This window comes from Sciurus vulgaris (assembly GCF_902686455.1).
Source record: "Sciurus vulgaris genome assembly, chromosome: 2".
NCBI lineage: Eukaryota > Metazoa > Chordata > Mammalia > Rodentia > Sciuridae > Sciurus > Sciurus vulgaris.
The window spans coordinates 11891304-11909956 of NC_136462.1; the positions used below are offsets into that span (position 1 = coordinate 11891304).

The 18653-nt window shown below is 58.0% G+C and overlaps 1 protein-coding gene across 1 annotated transcript; it reads left to right on the plus strand.

Moving 5' to 3' along the window:
- The first annotated feature begins 4098 nt into the window (after window positions 1-4098).
- Window positions 4099-13485, plus strand: SERPINA1 (serpin family A member 1). The gene is made up of 5 exons (XM_079127683.1): window positions 4099-4225; window positions 8711-9345; window positions 11035-11305; window positions 12258-12405; window positions 13222-13485. The coding sequence occupies exons 1-5, from the start codon at window positions 4113-4115 to the stop codon at window positions 13411-13413; spliced, it is 1359 nt and encodes a 452-aa protein (XP_078983809.1). The 5' UTR covers window positions 4099-4112; the 3' UTR covers window positions 13414-13485.
- The last annotated feature ends 5168 nt before the right edge of the window (window positions 13486-18653 follow it).

Genomic DNA, 18653 nt, shown 5'->3' on the forward strand with positions numbered 1-18653 from the left:
GAGAGACTCAGTAAAACCAAGCAAACAGAAAATGCTCAAAGTCAACATGGAAAAGTCAACAGGGTGTATGGAACCACTCGGCGCCAAGGTCTGAGTTGAGCAAGTTCTGAGTACAAGGGCTCTTTGGGTCGAGCCACCCCCACAGAGCAGGCCTCCGAATAACAAGGCCGGGAGTCCTGGCTTACCGACCCCAGGCAAGGCAAGCCAAGCACACTCGGTCCTGTCTGCAGCTTCCAGAAGGATGGCTTCACCCCCTGCATGCCTTGGCACGGGAGAAAATGAAGAGCCTAAACAGGGAGTCACGGCAAGATTTCTGCCTGGAGAAGAGAGATCTAAAAGGACTTCTTTGACAAGTTGATCGTTAAAAAAAAAAAAAAAAAAAAAAAAAAAAAAAAAAAAATTAAAACTCACAATAGTTAAATGGAACGGGTTGCATCTCCTAAAAGCCTCAAGCCCATTATGGCCATCATGGTTTGGAACTTGAAAATGAGTGAAGTTAAACTAAAGTTGTAATAAAATATCAGTTTCATTCGTTTTAACCAGGAGGTGAAGTTGTGCCTTTTATTATTCTCTCTTTTATTCTTCTGGATCACAGTGCTCAGATTTGCCTGCTTTTCTCATCTGGGGGAGGATGAGAAGGGAAAACAAGAAGCCGTGAGGCCAAATGATTCCAGAAAAAGCGGAAATTGCCCTCACGTGGGCAGCAGCCTTGGAGTTGGGCACGGGAGGGAAAGTGCCCCCGGTCCTTGAAGGTTGCAAGTCGGTCCATTCACAAGGGGAGAGGGGAGGGGAGGAGATGGTGCTCTTCAGCTCCACAGCATCAGTTCTGGAGCAACCAAGTATAAACGGGTTATGAGAAGATGGATCCAGGAGTCAGCTCTGCCAACAGAGCAGGTCTGTGTGGACATCCCACAGACATCGCCTCCCAAGAACTGTGGGCCAAAAGGACTCATCTCCACCTTACAGATGGGGAAACTGAGGCTCAGAGGGGTGCAGGGGAGCCCAGCCCTGAGTCCAAGTCTGCCTGGTTTCGGGCATCCCACCCACATCCTCAGCCCCCTCAGGTGCTCAAAAAGTGCTAAATACACCTGGCTTCCTGCCTTCAGGAAGCAAAATGAACACCAACCGCCAAGAGGTGGATGGGCAGCCTTTCTGGATAAGCAGGAGCTGGAATCTGAGGAGACGTCCCTGGGCAGAGAGGGCTGCCCTGTGAACCTGGGCCAATCAGAGCTGTCCTTCCCAGAGGCTGGGTCCCATCTGAAAGGTCTTCCAGGCCCAAGATGCATCCCACAGGCTCCAGGTGGTCAGAGCGACTTGGGGGCCGGCTGTGTGCTGGGGCTGTGTGAGTGCTTACACTCTGTGGTGTTCGCTCTTCACAACCCTGGAGGAAGTGACGATTCTTAGCTCCATTTCACAGATGAGGAGACTGAGGCACAAGGACTGATACGGCCTAAAATCTCACAAAGAGAGGTGTGGGACACCCAGCTCCTGACGTGCCCTGACCACTGACCTACACTTCCCAGAGGGAAACCATGGCCTGGGAGCATGAGCGTGGTGTGTCCACGTGTGTGCATGGCGGCCAGCACAAACTGGGTCTTTTCTAGGGCTCTACCAAGGGGTCAGTTTCCCCGAGGGCCACCAGCCCTATGGAGGGCAGGGTCTCCCTGTGACCCCCTATCTACGACCAGCCTGCGGGATCTTCCAGGACCCCAGGGTTTCAGCCCAGAGGCTCCACAGCCAATTCCAGACACAACCAGGGAAAAAGACTTCCCCACTGTGTCCTGGCATCTGGGAAGCTGTCCCTTCAAATGGCCATGGTCCCCTTCCCCTGGGAATTCTGTTCTATTTCCCCAGATCCTTCTTCCCAAGATGGGCATCCAGAACAGAGTGAGGGCTGAGCACGGGGCCTGGAGTCCTTGACCCCAACGGGCAGGGCCCTGAGACCCGAGCGCTTGCTGGTCCTGACTGCCCCATCTCCACCTTTTCTTCAGTCCTCCTCCAAATGACCCAGTGGCCCCCGGCAGTCCCCTCTGGGGCCTGTGATATACACCTCCCCGGGGCACACGACCCTCCTGCCTCGTGGGGCACGTCTGGCCCTTCAGAGTGGCTCAGTCCCTCCCCTCTGCAGCTGCCGGGAAACCTGCCAAGACGCTGGTGCCAGGCTCCATGCCGCAGAGGCCTGAGGTTCCCGTAGCCTTCTCAGCCGGTGGGACTGGGCCTCTTACAGGGGACCATTCCTTTTCCAAGTGTAGGTGACACCTCCTGGGTCACAAGGCCAGACACAGAGGGTAAAGCAGGTGACAGGCAGGATGGCCTAGTCCAGGACAGGCCAGCCTGGCATCCACCTGGCACAGGGCAAGGCCCCTTCCTGCCCCATCCCTCCACCCCTGCGGGACCTGGCACCTCCAACTCAGGAGCTCCCTCCCTCCGGGAGGGGTGGGCCAGCTCCAGCAAACCCCTCAGGGAGAGTCGCAGGCACAGGAATCCCAGGTAGAGGGGTGGCCACCTCTCGCCAACACCCAGGCCACCAGCCTGCCTGAGGGGGCAGAGGAGGGCAGCAGGGAAGATGGGCACCTGCCACACCACCCACTGCAGCAGAGGGGAGGGACGGCTGGGCTTGGAGGGAGGCCATTGTACACCAGAAAGGGGAGCCACACCCAGGGGCATGAGGCCTCCCCTCAGGCACAGCCCGTCGGGCAGCGACCAGGGCCCGCAGCCAGATGGCGGATCCCTGAGGAGAGCTCAGTTTCCCGCCTCCTGCAGGGAACGGGGTGCATACTCCTCACAGCCTCCCTGGGAGCGCCAGGAGGGGAGTCCTGAGATGCGCCTCCCGCCCCGGGTGACATCAGGGAGACCCACTGGCAAGGGGCACCGTCCCCGAGAGCTGCCTGGCACACGCAGGCCAGGCTCCCAGCTTACCTTGAACTGCTGCTACATCTAGTCCTGGAGACAGCGCAAGGTGGGTACCGTCACGGTTCCCATTTCAGAGGCGGGGAAACTGAGTCACAGGGAGGCTAAAGGGACTTGCCTGGAGTCCACAGACAGTGAGTGGGCCCCCTGGCCTGAACCTGTGTGCCAGACTATCCTGTGGGTCCACTGGGCACCAGCGGGCAGGCCAGAGTGCACGAATCATTCACTCAGGCCCCCCTGCACAGGCCGTGCTGTGCGACGGGGGGCTGATGGGAGTTTTGAAAGGGACTGCAATCAAGTGGGGCCCTGTTAGCCTCAACCCTGCACCCCAATCCACCCCCAGTGACCCCGAGCCTGCAACAGCCCCTGGGGGGACAGTGCCCAAGGAAAATTCCAGTGGCATATAAAGGTCACACAGGTCTTCCAGGAGCCAGAAGCAGAATCAGGCCTGGGACCAGCCAGAAATCCAGCCTCCTCCTGCTCAGAGCAGCTGGCTAGCAGGCTGGACAGAGAGCTGGATAGAGCCAAGTAAAGAGCCTACTGTGGTCCAGCCACCATACCAAGGAGCTGTGTGTATCCTGACAACCAGGCTGGAAGACAGGTTTCCAAGCCAATACTGAAAAGCCTCTGTGCTCAGAGAGGTGAAGAGGCCTGCCTGAGGCTGCACAGCTCTTCTTCACCCTTCAGTCTCTAGCCATCTCACGGGCACTGTGGCCAGGGTATCATGACTGTGTCCTCCCCTCAGTCAGGCCGCATTTTCTTGTCAGGGAAATCAAGAGAGTCTTTGTAAGGCTGGCAGAGTGACTTCGGAGGGACAGAGTGACTTTGGAGGAGCGGCCTCTCTGCTATGGTTCTTGGTTTCCCCATCAATCAAACGGGCTCATGACACACCCTGACTCCCAGGGCATCAGGGTCTCCAGGCGTGGCCAGGCAGTGGCCTTCGTAAACAGTGGAGCAGCCCCTGAGAATCCCTGGGGCAGCACGGGGCAGCTCCGTGGCGCTGTCCAGACACCCAGTGGCTGACTCATGCCACCCAGCCCTCCTCGGACACACGACACCGCAGCTGACGAGCCAGGGCACACTGCAGAGGGCTGTGTACCGCCTGGGCGGCACAGACACAGCGTGGGTGGCAGCTCTGAGCCCGGCCGATGGACTTAGTCCCTGTCTGTTTGCTTCTCCGATAACCAGGATGACCTTGGTTAATGTTCACTAGCCGCCTCCCCTCGCCCCTCTGCCTCCACTGCTTAAATATGGACGAGGACAAGGCTGTGTCTCCTCAGCCTCCGTCACCACACCGGCCCTGGGACAGTGAGTGGTAAGTATGCCTTTCCCTGGGGACAGCCCCTGGGGGCCTCTGGGTCCCCACACAGCCCAGGCAGGCAGGAGCAGGATGCAGGCAGGGAGGAAGGAGCAGGCGGCCCCTGGACCTCCGGTTGCCGGCAGCCCCGGGTCCCTTCCTGCTCCCTAAGCCAACCCAGAGCCTGGCAATACCTCTGGGCACGTAAGCAGCCCCGGTGGGGAGTGGCAGAGGGCATCCAGCCTCCAGCCCTGGGAGGCCAGGTGTAGGCATTGTAGCTGCAGGAGCAGGGGCTTGGTGGCCTGGCCTTTCCCGCCACTGCCTCTTGGCAGCTTCACAGCTTGGGTGAGGACCTTCCTCCCTTCTAAAGATGAGGACCAAAGGCCAGAGAGGATGAGGGCGACCAGCAGCCCAGGCCGGCACCCTCCATTCCTCCAGATGTGCCCAGGAGCAGAACCAGGTCACCTCCCCCTGGGCTGCGGTCTGAGCACGCCTTGTGGTGGGGGCCTTGGCAGCCCCTGCGAAGACCACCTGCATGGGGTTTGAGCTGACCTTCCCGAGTGACTGCTCTCTGAGCCTCCGCTGAGCTCAGGGCGGGGAAGAGCGCATTTCCTTCCGCCTCACTGCCCCCCTGAGGTGGTCACTCCGGTCAGATAGGTCGATAACGTGCTCCAGATCACACAGCGCCCTCGGGCACCTGACTCCGGGCCCCTTGCTGCGAACCCGGGCCTAGCGTGGAATCCTTCTCCCAGGGCTCTGGCCCTAGTTGGGAAACAGGAAGCCTGGGCTGGCCTGGAGGCCTCGCTGATGCTCAGTGACCTTGGACTGTTGCTCAGACTCGAGGCCCCATTGAGCAAACCCAGAAAACCTTTGTTTTCTTCCCTCCCCTCACCCTCACCCAGCCTTGATTTCCAAAGTGCTGGATTTTATTTTCTGTCTTTGGGTTTTGGAGATGTGGGTTAGGAGGATGTCCAGGGTCAAGGAGGCCAGATACCCATTCGATGCCCCTGAAGAGCCACCATATCCATCTGCTGCTCCTGCTTTTTTTTTTTTTTTTTTTTTTTTTTTTTTTAACCACTGAGCCACACCTCCAGCTCTTTTTTAAAAATTTTAATTTTGAGACAAGGTCTCACAAAGTTGCTTAGGGCCTCGCTAACTTGCTGAAGCTGACTTTGAACTTGTGATCCTCCTCTCCCAGCCTCCTGAGCCACTGCAATTATGGGGATGTGTCACCACACCCAGCCAACTAGTACTTCTTGAGAGCTTACTATGTAGCAGTATTTCTTGGCACTTCATGCATGCTTAATTTGCACAATGTCTCTCTGAAGAAGTGCATCCTTCTCATCTCTAGGAAACTGAGACTCAGAGAGGTGAAGTAACTTGTCCAAGGTCACACAGTAAATAAAGAATTGAATTCTAGCAATCTGACCCCAGAGCCTCTCGCTTTTGCCACAGTGGACTGCCTCTCTTCATTAGCCATGCCACCTCTGAGGTTTTCCCTTTCATCCTCTGGTTTCAATTTTATACATAGAGAAGGGTTAAATACCAGGTTCTGGAGTCAAAACATCTAGGTCTAAATCCTAGTTCTATGAGCAACTGATTCTGTGGTTTTTAGTATGTTGTCTAACAAGTTTGGGACTCAGTTCTTCCACCTATAAAATGGGATTAATCATAACCTCCTCCTCACAAGGTAAACTCTGAGGGAGGAATAGATGAGACAGACCCTGTAAAACACATGCTGCTAGAGGGTGTGGCTCAGTGTGAGCGCTTACCTAGCCCACGAAGAAATGGAAACAAAAAAGCAAAGCAAAAGCAACAAAACCCCATGAGGTTTGGTCAATGTGACAGTGACGGTGACGTGGGGGCTGGTGCCTGCTCTGGTATAGAGTGAGGAGCAAGAAGGCATTGTCCAGATGGGCGGGGACAGATGTGGATGCCACACTCTCAAGAGGCTCACTGCTGAGCACGGCCCCTTCTCTGGCCTGGGGCACGTGGCCACCAGCAGGAAGCCACCCGCTGGTCCCCAGGATGCTCCCTCGTGCAGGGGCCGGGGCTTCCGCACCCGCCGGCCGCCTCCCTCGTGCTTCAGAGGTCCTTCTCTCCACTGTGCAGCCAGGACGTGAGACTCAGAGGGGGCAGCATTGCCCAGGCCACTGGCAGCGGGTGGCAGGGCCAGATCTCATGGGCTTACCCGGTGCTGGCTTTCCACGGGTGGTGACCGCACCACAGTCCAACCCTGGCCCCTGCCTCCTTGTTCTTGGCCGCTAGTCTTCTGTTCCGAGTAGAAATGGTGAGATGAGCCGGGGGTCTTCCCTCGTCCCAGAGGCTGCTCCCTCCCACCCTTGCCCACTTCCTGGGCCATCTCCAGGCTCCTGGCTGGAAGCTCGGCCTCATGTCTGCACCCTCGGGGCCGCGTGTCCACACTCTCTGCAGCTGACTTCCCAGCTCAAGGCTTCGGGGTGCCGCCTCCGGGAGCAGGCCCAGGAGGAGCAGGGCTTGGCCGCCGAGGCTTCCAGAGATCGATGCCAGGTCTGGCATTCATGGTGTCTGAGACCTGCAGGCAGGGCTGTCAGAGGCCATGGTCCCCGGGCAGGAAAGCCAAGGTTTATTCCAGCTTCGTCTCTGATTCTAAACTCTGTGCAACCTTGGCCAGGCACTGACCCTCTCTGGGCCTCAGACCCTTCACTCTAAAAGGAAGAATCAGAGTAGGTGATATGACCCGGGAGAGGGATGGAGGTGCTCACCTAGCTGGACGCCTCCCCCACGGCTCCCCTGCAGACTCACCTCCTTACTGACACCTCTCTGTCCAGCGTTCGGGCACAAAAGACCTCATGCATTTGGGTCTCTCCCAACTCCCCTTCATACAACTTGGGAGTGGGGCTCTGGATCAGTGTTTGCTCAAACTCTTGCTCAAGGCCAAGGGTACAGCAGTAGCCCTGCCCAGGCCTGAAGCCATGGCCTCTGGCCCTGAGGCCACTCAGCTGAAGTCCCCACCCTGCCGAGGCCCACCCATCTCCTGACTGCAGGGCTCTTGAAGCTGGGGAATTTCCACCACCATGAAGGGCTGCTGCCAGCCCGCCGGGCAGTACGGAGAACACCAGGGCTGTGGAAATACACAGGGCTGGGTTTAGCACCGCCTTTAGCCCTGACACCCCGGCTAGTTAAAGAAAAATACAAGCATGTGTTGTACAGCGTGTGACTGGCGGTCTCCGGACTATTTAGAGGCGCGAAGGCCAAGGAAAAGGGAAAAAACAGGAAAAAAACAGGTTGCCACTTTGCTTTGTTATCTTATTGGAAAGAACCATTTTCAAAGGTCAGTCAACAAGTGAAGCTCAGCATTTCTTATTCCCAACTTCTTCCCGCAGGTTCCCATGACTCAAAGTCAAGGGCGCACTTCTCTCTACCCTATTAAGATGGGGATTTCAGTTCAAGGGCTGCAGGCGCCTTCTCTGCAGCTCAGCCCCCGAGCTCCCCTTCCGCCCGGGGAGCAGGTTGCACCGCGGGGGCTGCACACTGCCAGGTCGTGGTCTGGGCAGAGCTGAACTCTGGGGTCAGGGCTGCAGTGACCTGTGTGTTACCGTGGGTGACATTGACTTCCACCACTCTAGGCAGAGCCTGCACGCCCGGGTCCCAGCCACGGGCCCTGCCCCTTGCTCCTGCCTCACCCTCAGCTGTGAAATAGACCCTCACCTGCCTCGTCACCCGAAGGCTTTGAGTTGGCAGCACCCGCCAGTGCCAGGGAGGTGCCGGGGCCCTGCAGTGTGATTTTGGGGTTGAGACTTTTTGAATTCTCTCAAGAACTCCCTCTTTATATGTGAGGCAGTGAGGAGCAGAGTTCAAATACCTGTCCAGGCTCACACAGCTGGTGAGCCACAGGGCCCCCCAGAGCCCCCAGCGTCGGGACATGAGTGGCAGCCCCATGGCCAGTCAACTGACCACAGGATGCCAGCGCTCTTGGGCTGAGATCACAGAGCCGGCTGGACGTGCCCCACTCTCTCAGGGCCCAGGCTCTGTCCGTGTCAGGTGGGGACAGCCCCATGTTCTCAGAGTCCAGGAGCAAGGGGCTCCCCTGCAGGTAGCACGTCACAGAAGGCGGCCTCAAGGTCATGGCAGCTGTAAGTGGAGCGGCCAAGGGCAGGGGATCAGGACCCAGCCTGCCGGGCGCAGGCGCTGGTTCCGCGATTCTACTTGCTCGCTGACCTTGAATGTGGGCCTGAGCCTCTCTAGGCTCGGGAGGGTCCTGGTTGTCCCACAGGACTGCCACAAGAAAGCAGGGACTTGGAACACCAGAGCTCAGGATGGTGCACGGCCGAGGGACGGCGTCGCCTTCACCCTAGCCATCTCCCGATTGTTCGGCGATGAACGTGGAGGGAGAGCTGGGCCCGGGCTAGGCACGTGCTGGAGCTTATTGAACCCTGGTGGCTAGTACGTGGTGCCAGTCAGAGCCAGAGAGAGTTGTCGTGATGTCCGACTCAGGACTCTGTCCCCTTCTCTGCCTTGCAGGACGATGCCATCCTCCATCTCGTGGGGCCTCCTGCTGCTGGCCGGCCTGTGCTGCCTGGCCCCTGGCTCCCTGGCCGAGGATGCTCAGGAGACGGATGCACACAAGCAGGACCAGGAGCACGCAGCCTGCCACAAGATCGCCCCGAACCTGGCCGAGTTCGCCTTCAGCGTCTACCGCGTGCTGGCCCACCAGTCCAACACCACCAACATCTTCTTCTCCCCTGTGAGCATCGCCACAGCCATGGCCACGCTCTCCCTGGGGGCCAAGGCTGACACTCACACCCAGATCCTGGAGGGCCTGAACTTCAACCTCACGGAGGTGGCAGAGGCCGACATCCACACGGGCTTCCAGCATCTCCTCCAGACCCTCAACAGGCCCAACAACCAGCTGCAGCTGACCACCGGGAACGCACTCTTCATCCACCAGAACCTGAAACTCGTGGACAGCTTCCTGGAGAACGTCAAGAACCTGTACCACTCAGAGGCCTTCTCCACCAACTTCACCGACTCCGAAGCAGCCAAGAAGCAGATCAACAGTTACGTGGAGAAAGGAACCCACGGAAAGATCGTGGACTTGGTGAAAGACCTGAACAAAGATGCAGTTTTCGCCCTGGTGAACTACATTTTCTTTAAAGGTAAGAGGAGACAATCAGCCTGAGCTGGTTCCCGTGGAAACCCACCAGTTCCGGAGCGCTCCGTGGCCGCACTGTCTGCTCTGGGGCAGGGCCTCTCAGAGCAGTTCCTAAATCGTCCACGCGTAAGCCCTGAAATACTCCCCATCATCAATTACGATTGGGAAGTTGATCACACAGGCAAAATCATCGACTTCTCTGCAAGACTTGTCAGAGCCCTGGCTGTCCTCAGGCCCCCTGGGAATCCCCGCCCGGAAGGGGCACATGTGACATGTCCTAACCAGAGAGACGTAAATACAAGGTGAAGCAGGCGGTAGCGGGGAATGGCTTGCGTGGTGCTTTGGACAGCCCTTGCTCTGGAAGAGTGGCAGCTCAGGGTGAGCAGGAGCTGGGTTCAAATCCCGCCTCCACCACTCATCGGCCTCCACATTGGACAAGCTGTCTCACCTCTTTGGGATGTGACTTCCTGTCTTGTCACAGACAAACAATACCTGGTTGTCAGGTCTGAAAGGAGGACCTAAGTTGCACAGGGGACTATGGGGCACGTCACAGCTGAGCAGCTTGTGTGGCTCTCCAGCTGACCCAGTAGCCAGGACTGCAGTGCCCATCCAAAGGCAGCATCCACTGCCCCAGGGCAATGGACTGGGGAGGCCAGGGGAGGCCAGGGGAGTCAGGATGTTTTCGTCAGCTTTTCACCAGCACAATTGTAGAGGAAGAAAAGTTTATTTGGGGGCTCATGGTTTCAGAGGTCTCAGTCCATAGAAGGCCAGCTTCATTCCTTGGGGCTTGAGGTGAGGCAGGACATCATGGAGGAAGAGTGTGATGGAGGGAAGCAGCTCACATGGTGATCAGGAAGCAGAGAGAGACTCCACTCACTACCCCATAGCCACGCCCCCAGTGAATCACTCCCTCCAGCCACACCCACCCGCCTCCAGTTACCACTCAGTTCTTCCTGTCAGGGGTTGATTCACTGATTAGGTTAAGGCTGCAGCCCAATCAGTTTTCCTCCAAACCTTCTTGCACGGTCTCACATGTGGACTGTCGGGGGACACTACTTCTAAACCATAACATGAGGCCAGGGGCAGCTTCCTCCCCACCCTGGTTCCCTTGTTCCTGGGCAGAGTCCTGCAGTGCTGAGGCCCAGGTGGGTCTTGTCCCTCCCAGCACCACTGTGGGCTCAGGGTCCCCTGTAGTACCTGCCCAGTCTGCTGGTCCAGAGGGGGAGGAGCTGTTGTCCAGCAGAGGAGGGGCTGCCTGGACATCTGTGCTTCTCATGTGGGTCCAGAACAAGGACTTAGGGAAGCCTGAATGTTTGGCCTGAGTGACAACTGAACTGCCAATCAACAAGGAGCCTGGTGCTCCCAGAGAAGAGAGGTAACTGGTCCCAATGTGACTGGGACCAAAGTTTGTCACTTATAATCCCTGGTTGCCCTTAAACAAACATAATTATAATAGAAATGCTTACTGGAAACAGTCAGGAAGGCATCTCAGCCTCCATGATCTAGAAAGCCCGGCTGCTCCTCTCGTCCTGAATGTCCCTCGCTCTCCCCTTCGCCAGCCTGGTGGGGTGGGTGGAGACCCTCCTGCCCACCAGGGAGCAGAGGTGTGGTGAGCAGCTTCTCACCAGGCAGGTTCCAGGCTCCGGTCCTCTCCTCTCACACCTGCCCCTCCATCCGCCTTCCCTCTGTCCAGGCAAATGGGAGAAGCCCTTCGAGGCGGAGCACACCACGGAAGAAGACTTCCACGTGGACCAGGCCACCACCGTGAAGGTGCCCATGATGAAGCGCCTGGGCATGTTCGACCTGCACTACTGCAGCACGCTGGCCAGCTGGGTGCTGCAGATGGACTACCTGGGCAACGCCACCGCCATCTTCCTCCTGCCCGACGAGGGGAAGCTGCAGCACCTGGAGGACACCGTCACTAAGGAACTCCTCTCCAAGTTCCTGAAAAACAGGCACATCAGGTGGGTCCAGGCAGGGACCCATGGGTGGCCTGGGTACAGCCGAGCCCCCTCAGGACCAAAGCATCCAGAGAGCAAGCTGCAGAGGGGGACCCATCCCTGGGGCCACAGCCACAGCGAATGACCCTGTGCTAGAGATGTCAGGCTCAGGTCAGGTAGCAGCTGTGAGGGACAGTGATCAAAGAGGGGCCTAGGTCCAACTTGAGGGGGGCTTCCTTCCCAAGAATGTACACCACCCCTTCCCAATATCCAGGGCCTGGTCAGGGTAGCAACAAGAGCACACATTATGGCAGAATCAAGAACAAAGGCCGAGGCTTGCAGGCCAGGGTGGCCCGAGGAAGGACTTCCGGGAGGACTGGCCAAGGTGCACAGGGGAGAGCCTGCATGGAAAGGCCCAGAACAGGAACAGGCCCCACGGGAAGCTTGGGGCACCTTCCCACAGGCTCCACCTCTCTGTCACATCTCAGGCTGGTTCACTGGGTCCCGGGAGCCACACAGCTGGGTGTGTGGCACAGAGCAGGGCATCGGGCACCCTAAGAGCCCAACTGGGCGCTGGTGCAGGAGGCACACTGCAGACAGGCACACGTGCAGGTTAAACTGCACCCATGTCACCACCACAGGGCCACCCAGCCCTCCTGAGATCCCCACACGGGACCGGGAACAGAGCACAAGGCATCCTGGGACTGGTCCCCGAGCCCAAGTGCCAGTGTGTGGCCTCAGCACAGGCTCCAGGGCCTCGCCCTGTCCCTGGGGACGTGGAGCTGAGTCTAGAGCACACCAGGTGTCCAGGAAGCTAATGGACAGCAAGCCAAGGGACTTCCCGACCTGCCCTGGGAGGGGACAGGACACTAAGTGGGAGAGTCAAGCAGGAGAGGAAACACTTTCTCAGCTCAGGGTCGGGGGCAGCAGAACCCCAGAAACTGAGAAACCCCTTCATTTCCTACCTTCATGCCAGGTCAGCCAATCTGCACTTCCCCAAACTGTCCATCTCTGGAACCTATGATCTGAAGAGTGTCCTGAGCAGACTGGGCATCACCAAGGTCTTCAGCAATGGCGCTGACCTATCAGGGATCACAGAGGACGCTCCCCTGAGTCTCTCCCAGGTGAGGGCACGTGAGGACCACGGTCCAGGGGTCTGCAGGCCAGGGTGGGTGGGGCCTGCTCAGGCCTGAGGCTGAGGGAGGGGCCAAGGGGCACAGCAAGGTCCAGCGAGCTCCTCCCGCACATGCAGAGCTTCACGAGTTCCAACAGGGAGAGGACGGAGCCAGGGAGGTGTCCTCCTGTGCTGCTGGCCCTGAGGGGCCCACTCACCCTTGGCCTCTTCCTTTCCCGGGACCTTTGAGTTGACCTTTCTGTTGACCCACATTGACACGGAGAGGCTTAGGCTCAGTGACTGCAGAGAATGTTCTGGAATCTTCCATCTGTGACACTGAGAGCTACTGGTGAACCCCCAATTCTGAATTATTACTGAGCTCAGACAAATGGGTCACTTGCTGAGGAAAGCGAGAGGGGACCAGGAGCAACTACAGGTCCACATGGGTGGACCTTGGGGTCTGGGCACTGGGAAGGTGACCACCAGAGTCCTCGTGACGAGGAGCTTATGACCCTACATGGAAAGGGGGTACGTGTGGAGGTCCCATGGAGGCCGATGGTCTTTCTCTTGTGCAGCTGAGGTTGTGTCCAAGGCAGGAGAGATGGAGGTCAGGAAAGGAGGGGGAGGGGAGCAGGCTGAGTCAGGCGGAGGCTGAGACAGGGAGGGGGGACCTGGGTGACCAACAGGGAGACCATGGACAGGGCAGGCTGGTCCAGGAGGAAAAGGTCCTGTGAGGACCTCCAGGCATGAGGCTCCCACCAGGGGGCTGGTGCAGCAGGGGTGGGGCAGCTGGGCCTCAGATCCCCTGTGCTTCTCTCCCCTCCAGGCCCTGCATAAGGCTGTGCTGACCATCGATGAGAAAGGGACAGAGGCTACGGGGGCCACATTTTTGGAAGCCATCCCCATGTCTCTTCCCCCTGAAGTGAAATTCAACAAGCCCTTCCTCTTTGTAATCTATGAGCACTACACCAAGAGCCCCCTATTTGTGGGGAAGGTGGTGGACCCCACAAAACAGTAGCCACCTCGGGCACCAGCCCCTCCTCTCCTGCGCTGCCTGCACCCCTCCCTGATGACATTAAAGAAGCGTTGGTCTGGCCAACCTTCACCCTGCGGTCTCTGTGTCTCCCTTTGTGTCCTGAGGGTGTGAGGCCTCCAGGTCACAGCATCTCTCAGTGACACTGGGTCATGCGTGGAAGGTCTCTGTGCTGCACAGGCATGTGCTGGCCAGTGGTGACTGGCTGAGACCACGTCCTGGGCACTTCCATGTCTGAGATCTCAGTCCTGTCTGGGAATCCTGAGGGGGTCTTGGTGCTCGACAGCAGCCCGAGGCCCAGGATCCACCAGCGTCCCCCAGCCCCCTGGGAATCCTCACCATTCAGACAGCTCCATGCAGCAGCCTCCCCCAAGCATGGCTGGCCAGGCCCGCCCAGTGCTGCCCCTCCCTGCTAGCCAGCCTCTTCTCTGCTATGACTAAAACCTGACCAGAACAATTTTATAGGAGGAAAGGCTTATTTGGGGCTCTCTGTTTCAGAGGTCTCAGTTCACAGAGAGCCAGCTCTGTTCCTCGGGGCTCAGGGTGAGGCAGGACATCATGGAGAGATCGTGTGGTGGAGGGAAGGGGCTCACAGGACGATCAGGAAGCAGAGAGAGAGACTCCACTCACGAGATACAAAATAAATACCCCAAAGGCCCAGCCCTGATGCCCACCCACCAGCCACATCCACTGAGGTCACACTTGGGTGACCCCCTCGGTGGGGAGGGTTGGTCCGCTGCTGGGGTTGAGGCTCCTATGACTTAGCCACTTCACCTCTCAGCCTCTTGCACTGTCTCACTCGTGAGCTCTGGGGACACAGAGCACATTCCACACTGACCCTCCTGGGCTCCAGCCACATCTGCTCTCACTCATGAGCTCTGGGGACACAGAGCAAATCCCAACACGACCCTCCCTGGGCTCCAGACCCGACTGCTCTACACATGAGCTCTGGGGACCCTCACATTACACAACGGCCCTCCCTCTGCTCCACACCCGGCTGCTTTGCACATCAGCTCTGGGGACCCTACATCCCACAACGACCCTCTATGGGCTCCAGACCTGATTGCTTTCAAGTGTGAGCTCTGGGGACACAGAGTACATTCCACCACGACCCTCCCTGGCCCCAGACCCGGCTGCTCTGACCCTTGCTTTGCAGGTCTGCTTCTACAGCCACAGCATGGAGGCGACCCTCACCCCTTCTAGTCACAGGGACCCTGGCCAGGCCCGGCTGCTGCACCCCATGGGGCATGTCCTGAGGTTGGCTGGAGGAGACGGTGTGTGGAGCCCTTCCTCAGTGGGGCTGGGCCAGGACTCTGACCTCCATCTTTCCATCACTCTCCAGGGACCTCACACATCCCCTCCTGGATAAGCCCCTCCTCCCACGGAGCAACAGGGTCTCCTCCTCAAGCCCACCAGGTCCCCAGGTCCCAAGGCCACTCACCTATGCACCCTTCTGTCCTGTCCGCAGTGCCAGGGTTGGTCCTGAAAGGTGACGTGGGACGTGCTGGCGTGGCAGGGCCAGGACACACTGTGGAACCCGGGCCCCTCCTGCCCCTGAACCCTCACTGAGGTGGTATGCCTGGCGCTTCCTCCCAGAGTCCTCCCGGGTCTCCCGGGACAGCCTCAGGTCCTGCTGTGGCAGGAGGCTGCCAAGCAGCCCTGTCACGGGCCACCTGCCTCCTTCCGACCTCAAGTCTGCCGCGGGTCTCTAGCGGCCAGAAGCTGGTGCCCAGGAGCTCTTTGTCCGGGGACTGGCACTGACATCCCAGGGCAATCTCAGAGTCCTGGTCTCCACTCAGGGGAGGTGTGTGGACAGGTCCCCTAGGTGGAGTCATGACCAGTTGTCATGAACAGTCACATCTGTGCGATTTCACATGACAGTCCATCCATGGTCAAACAGGATCTCTGGGTTTCTCTCACAGGACCCCCAACTTCCACATAAACAATGCCACCTGAGTGTCCTGAGCCCTGGATTTTGACACAGACCAGCTGTGTGACCTGAGTGAAGCTGTCAGACCTCTCTGAGTCCCTGTTCCTCACTGCTGATAGTGCAGCCCACATCGAGCTGGCCCGAGATTCGAGTTAGGCATTGGCTTGGCCCTCACAGCGCTATGACCAGAGCGGGCGGGGACACGGGGGGACCGTAGGGGAAGTAGTGCTTTCCCGGTTTTGCCCCACTGAATCCCAGGGCAGCACCATGATGCTCCGAGCAGATACCTGTGCTCTTCCAAGTCGCACAGGAGAACATCGCTGCCCATAGAGGCTGGCCCTCCCCTACATTGTCACCGTTCCAAGGCGAGTGAGGGGGTCAGGTTGTTCCTGCTAACCACATCTCTGGGCTCTTCTGTCCCCCTCGGGACTCCTGGGCAGTAATTCCTCCTAAACCATGAGAGTTGCTGGCACTGTGGCTGGTGGCCCCCGTGCTTCCCGAGGAAGAGCCCACTGCCCTGCGTGGAGGGAGACCCTGCCTCAGCAGCCCAAGGCTCTGAGAAGCCACCCACAGAGCTCCACGCGGGCCCCACACGGGCATTCTATGGGAGAAGGCAGGAGAGGCCCGGCCAGCTGCCGCCCTAGAGATCAGGGGAGGGAGGAGGAAGGGGCAGGGGGCTGGGACCTCGGACCCATCATTCAATTTATCAGAAATGTCTGTCATTAAATGAGTCAGGACTCTACTTGGGAGAGCCTAAGTCCTTAGAGGGGACTTCACCGGCATCATGGGAACCACCAGGGACCAGCTGGGCGTGGGCAGAGTTTGGGCCACCCTGCTATGAGGAGCACAGTGACCTCAGTCCTCGGCTCTGCTGCCACAGCCAACGTGTGCCTCAACACCAGTCCTGGGAGGACGCTGGCTGGAAACCAGGTCACAGAAGGGAAAGACTGAGTCCCCAGCTTAACAGGCCTGCCCGCTGGGCCCAGAGGGCAGGGCTCCTCCCTCCTGGCCTGGCCACCCGAGACGCACACCGCCCAGTCCACGCAGCGCCTACCCACACTGGCTGCGCTGCATCAAAGGCCCCACCCTGGCACAGCCACCTGGGCTCTGGGGGCTCCAGGGCAGGTTCCCTCTGCAGGCAGGGAGCCAGCTCTGCTCTGCACAGATCACAGGGGGACACAAAGCAGGCGCCCAGCTCAGCCAGGGACATCAGAACAACGGCCTTCCCAGGTCCTCGCACTCGGCAGGGTGAGAGATGAAGGAGTGAGCGATGGCCGCTGGGAGGGTGGCCCTGCCTTGGGGGGCCATCTGAGCCCCTTCACAGGGCGAGGACCACACCACGCTGCTCCTGGGGCCGCGGGGGAGTGAGTCAGAAGTGGGAGCTTCAGGTACGCGTCCCCCACCCCAGGAACACGCTCGATCAGGTCAAAAGACAAAAGTACAGCAAATTCAGTTACCTGCCTGACTTCCATTTGTAATTCCTGAATCCAGGCAGCCTCCTCTCTCCAGAACAGATGAGGACCCCCACTGGGCAAGGGCAGAACAGTGTGTTTGTATCAGACCAAGGAAACAGAACTCCGGGGAAAACCAGTTTGTTAAAATCAGTTTCCTTCTGTTACATTTTTTTAAAGAGTTGAAGCAGCGGGGACTTCCTTAGTAATCTGACTCTGGTAGACTAGAATCTCCTGTTTTCAGGAGAAACTGGTCTGTTTGGGTATTTATCTGCCTCTTTTTTAGGTTACCAGGGATTGAACTCAGGGCACTCAACCACTGAGCTTCATCCCCAGCACCATTTTGTATTTTATTTAGAGAGAGGATCTCACTGAGTTGCTTAGCACTTCACCATTGCTGAGGCTGGCTTTGAATTCTCAATCCTCCTGTCTCAGCCTCCAGAGCTGCTGGAATTACAGGCCTGTGCCACGTGCCCAGTGTTCTCTGCTTCTTTAAAGTTCTTTGTATTATGTGGCATTTAGCATGAGTGACTCCATTTTGGTTGTGACTGGCCTCCTGGGACCTGGGGCAGAGCTCAGCCCAGAACAATGGCCTCCCTTAACTGTTGTCTAATAATCCACTCCACAAGCCCAGGAGGGCCCCTGCTGAAACCACAAACACACCACATACCCCATCTGGGGCCAGAGAGAGCGAGGCCCAGCAGTGCACTGCTCTGCTATGGTGGAGGTCAGTAGGTGATAAGGCCTCCGTAGGATCAATGGGAAACACAGACCCCTCCAGAGCCCTGAGTCTCCATCTCCAAGTGGCCACACCAACCTCCCCCACCCACTGTTAGGTCGGGACTTAAGCAGCTACAGCGAAGGGACAGAACAACTGAGGCAGCGGGCAGTGCGCCAAAGAGCGACCAATCAAACACTGACAGATAAACCCCACTGACCCCCGCCTATTCCAGCCTATAACGACCTGGGCAGCCGGGGCCACGGTGATTTTCTCTGGCTCTCCACCCTGGCCTATATCCCGGGGGCTGGGAATTTCACCTGAGAGCCAAATTCCAATAAAGCTTTGCTTCGTCCGTTTCTGTCGGCTTTTGTCTGGCCACCGGCCCTCACCCTGGCCCTCAAGCTTACATTTGGTGCAGAAATTCAGGAGGGTTTCGGGGCCTCCCCCATCAGGTTGAGGTCCACCCTCTCCCTCAAATGAACCAGGAGATTCTGTTCCATTTCGCTCTGCTCCGTTCCGCTCCATCCATTTCTCTTTATTCGCCACAGTTCCCTGGGTTTCCCCATTTTCCTGTTTGCTTACTGTCGCGAGCAATAAGAGAGGAATCAGGTTCGGTTCCAACGCGTGGATTTTATTCATGCAGTGCACACTCGACTCAACACTCCTAATGATAGCAAGTCACAAATACCTTGAGGATTCACTCCCTGTTCACCTAGAGCCCAGTCCCCACGGACTTACTCAACGCAACGTCTCTTAGCCAAGAAGTCAGTCAGCAAGACCGAGGGGACTCTTCTCAGACGTAGCCTCTCTCAGCTCCTCGGGTGTCTTTGGATGTCCTTGGGTGTCAGATGAGTCAGAGGCTGGGTGGCAGTTGTCATTGCAGGAGAGGTGGTTAGTCGCCTGGCCTTGGTGACAACAGTCAATCAGCAATCGGTGATAGAGTGGACAGCAGCCGGGGCAGTCAAGAGACAGAGTGACGTGGAGTCCTCTGGTCACAGTGCTGCTGACAGTTTGCACCAAAAGTCCAGGGGTTTAAGTCGTGATCTTCAGCCCAGTCACGCTCTGGTCTTCATTGATAAAGACCAGAACACGACTAGACCAGGAGCCCCCACTCAAATCCTAG

What these genes read in the sequence shown, in the direction of transcription:
- SERPINA1 (XM_079127683.1), top strand. Translation starts at nt 4,113, where the DNA reads ATGTTCACTAGCCGCCTCCCCTCGCCCCTCTGCCTCCACTGCTTAAAT. An exon ending in CGGCCCTGGGACAGTGAGTG is followed by an intron (nt 4,226 to 8,710) that starts GTAAGTATGCCT and finishes TCTGCCTTGCAG; the next exon opens with GACGATGCCATCCTCCATCT. An exon ending in CTCCCCTGAGTCTCTCCCAG is followed by an intron (nt 12,406 to 13,221) that starts GTGAGGGCACGT and finishes TCTCCCCTCCAG; the next exon opens with GCCCTGCATAAGGCTGTGCT.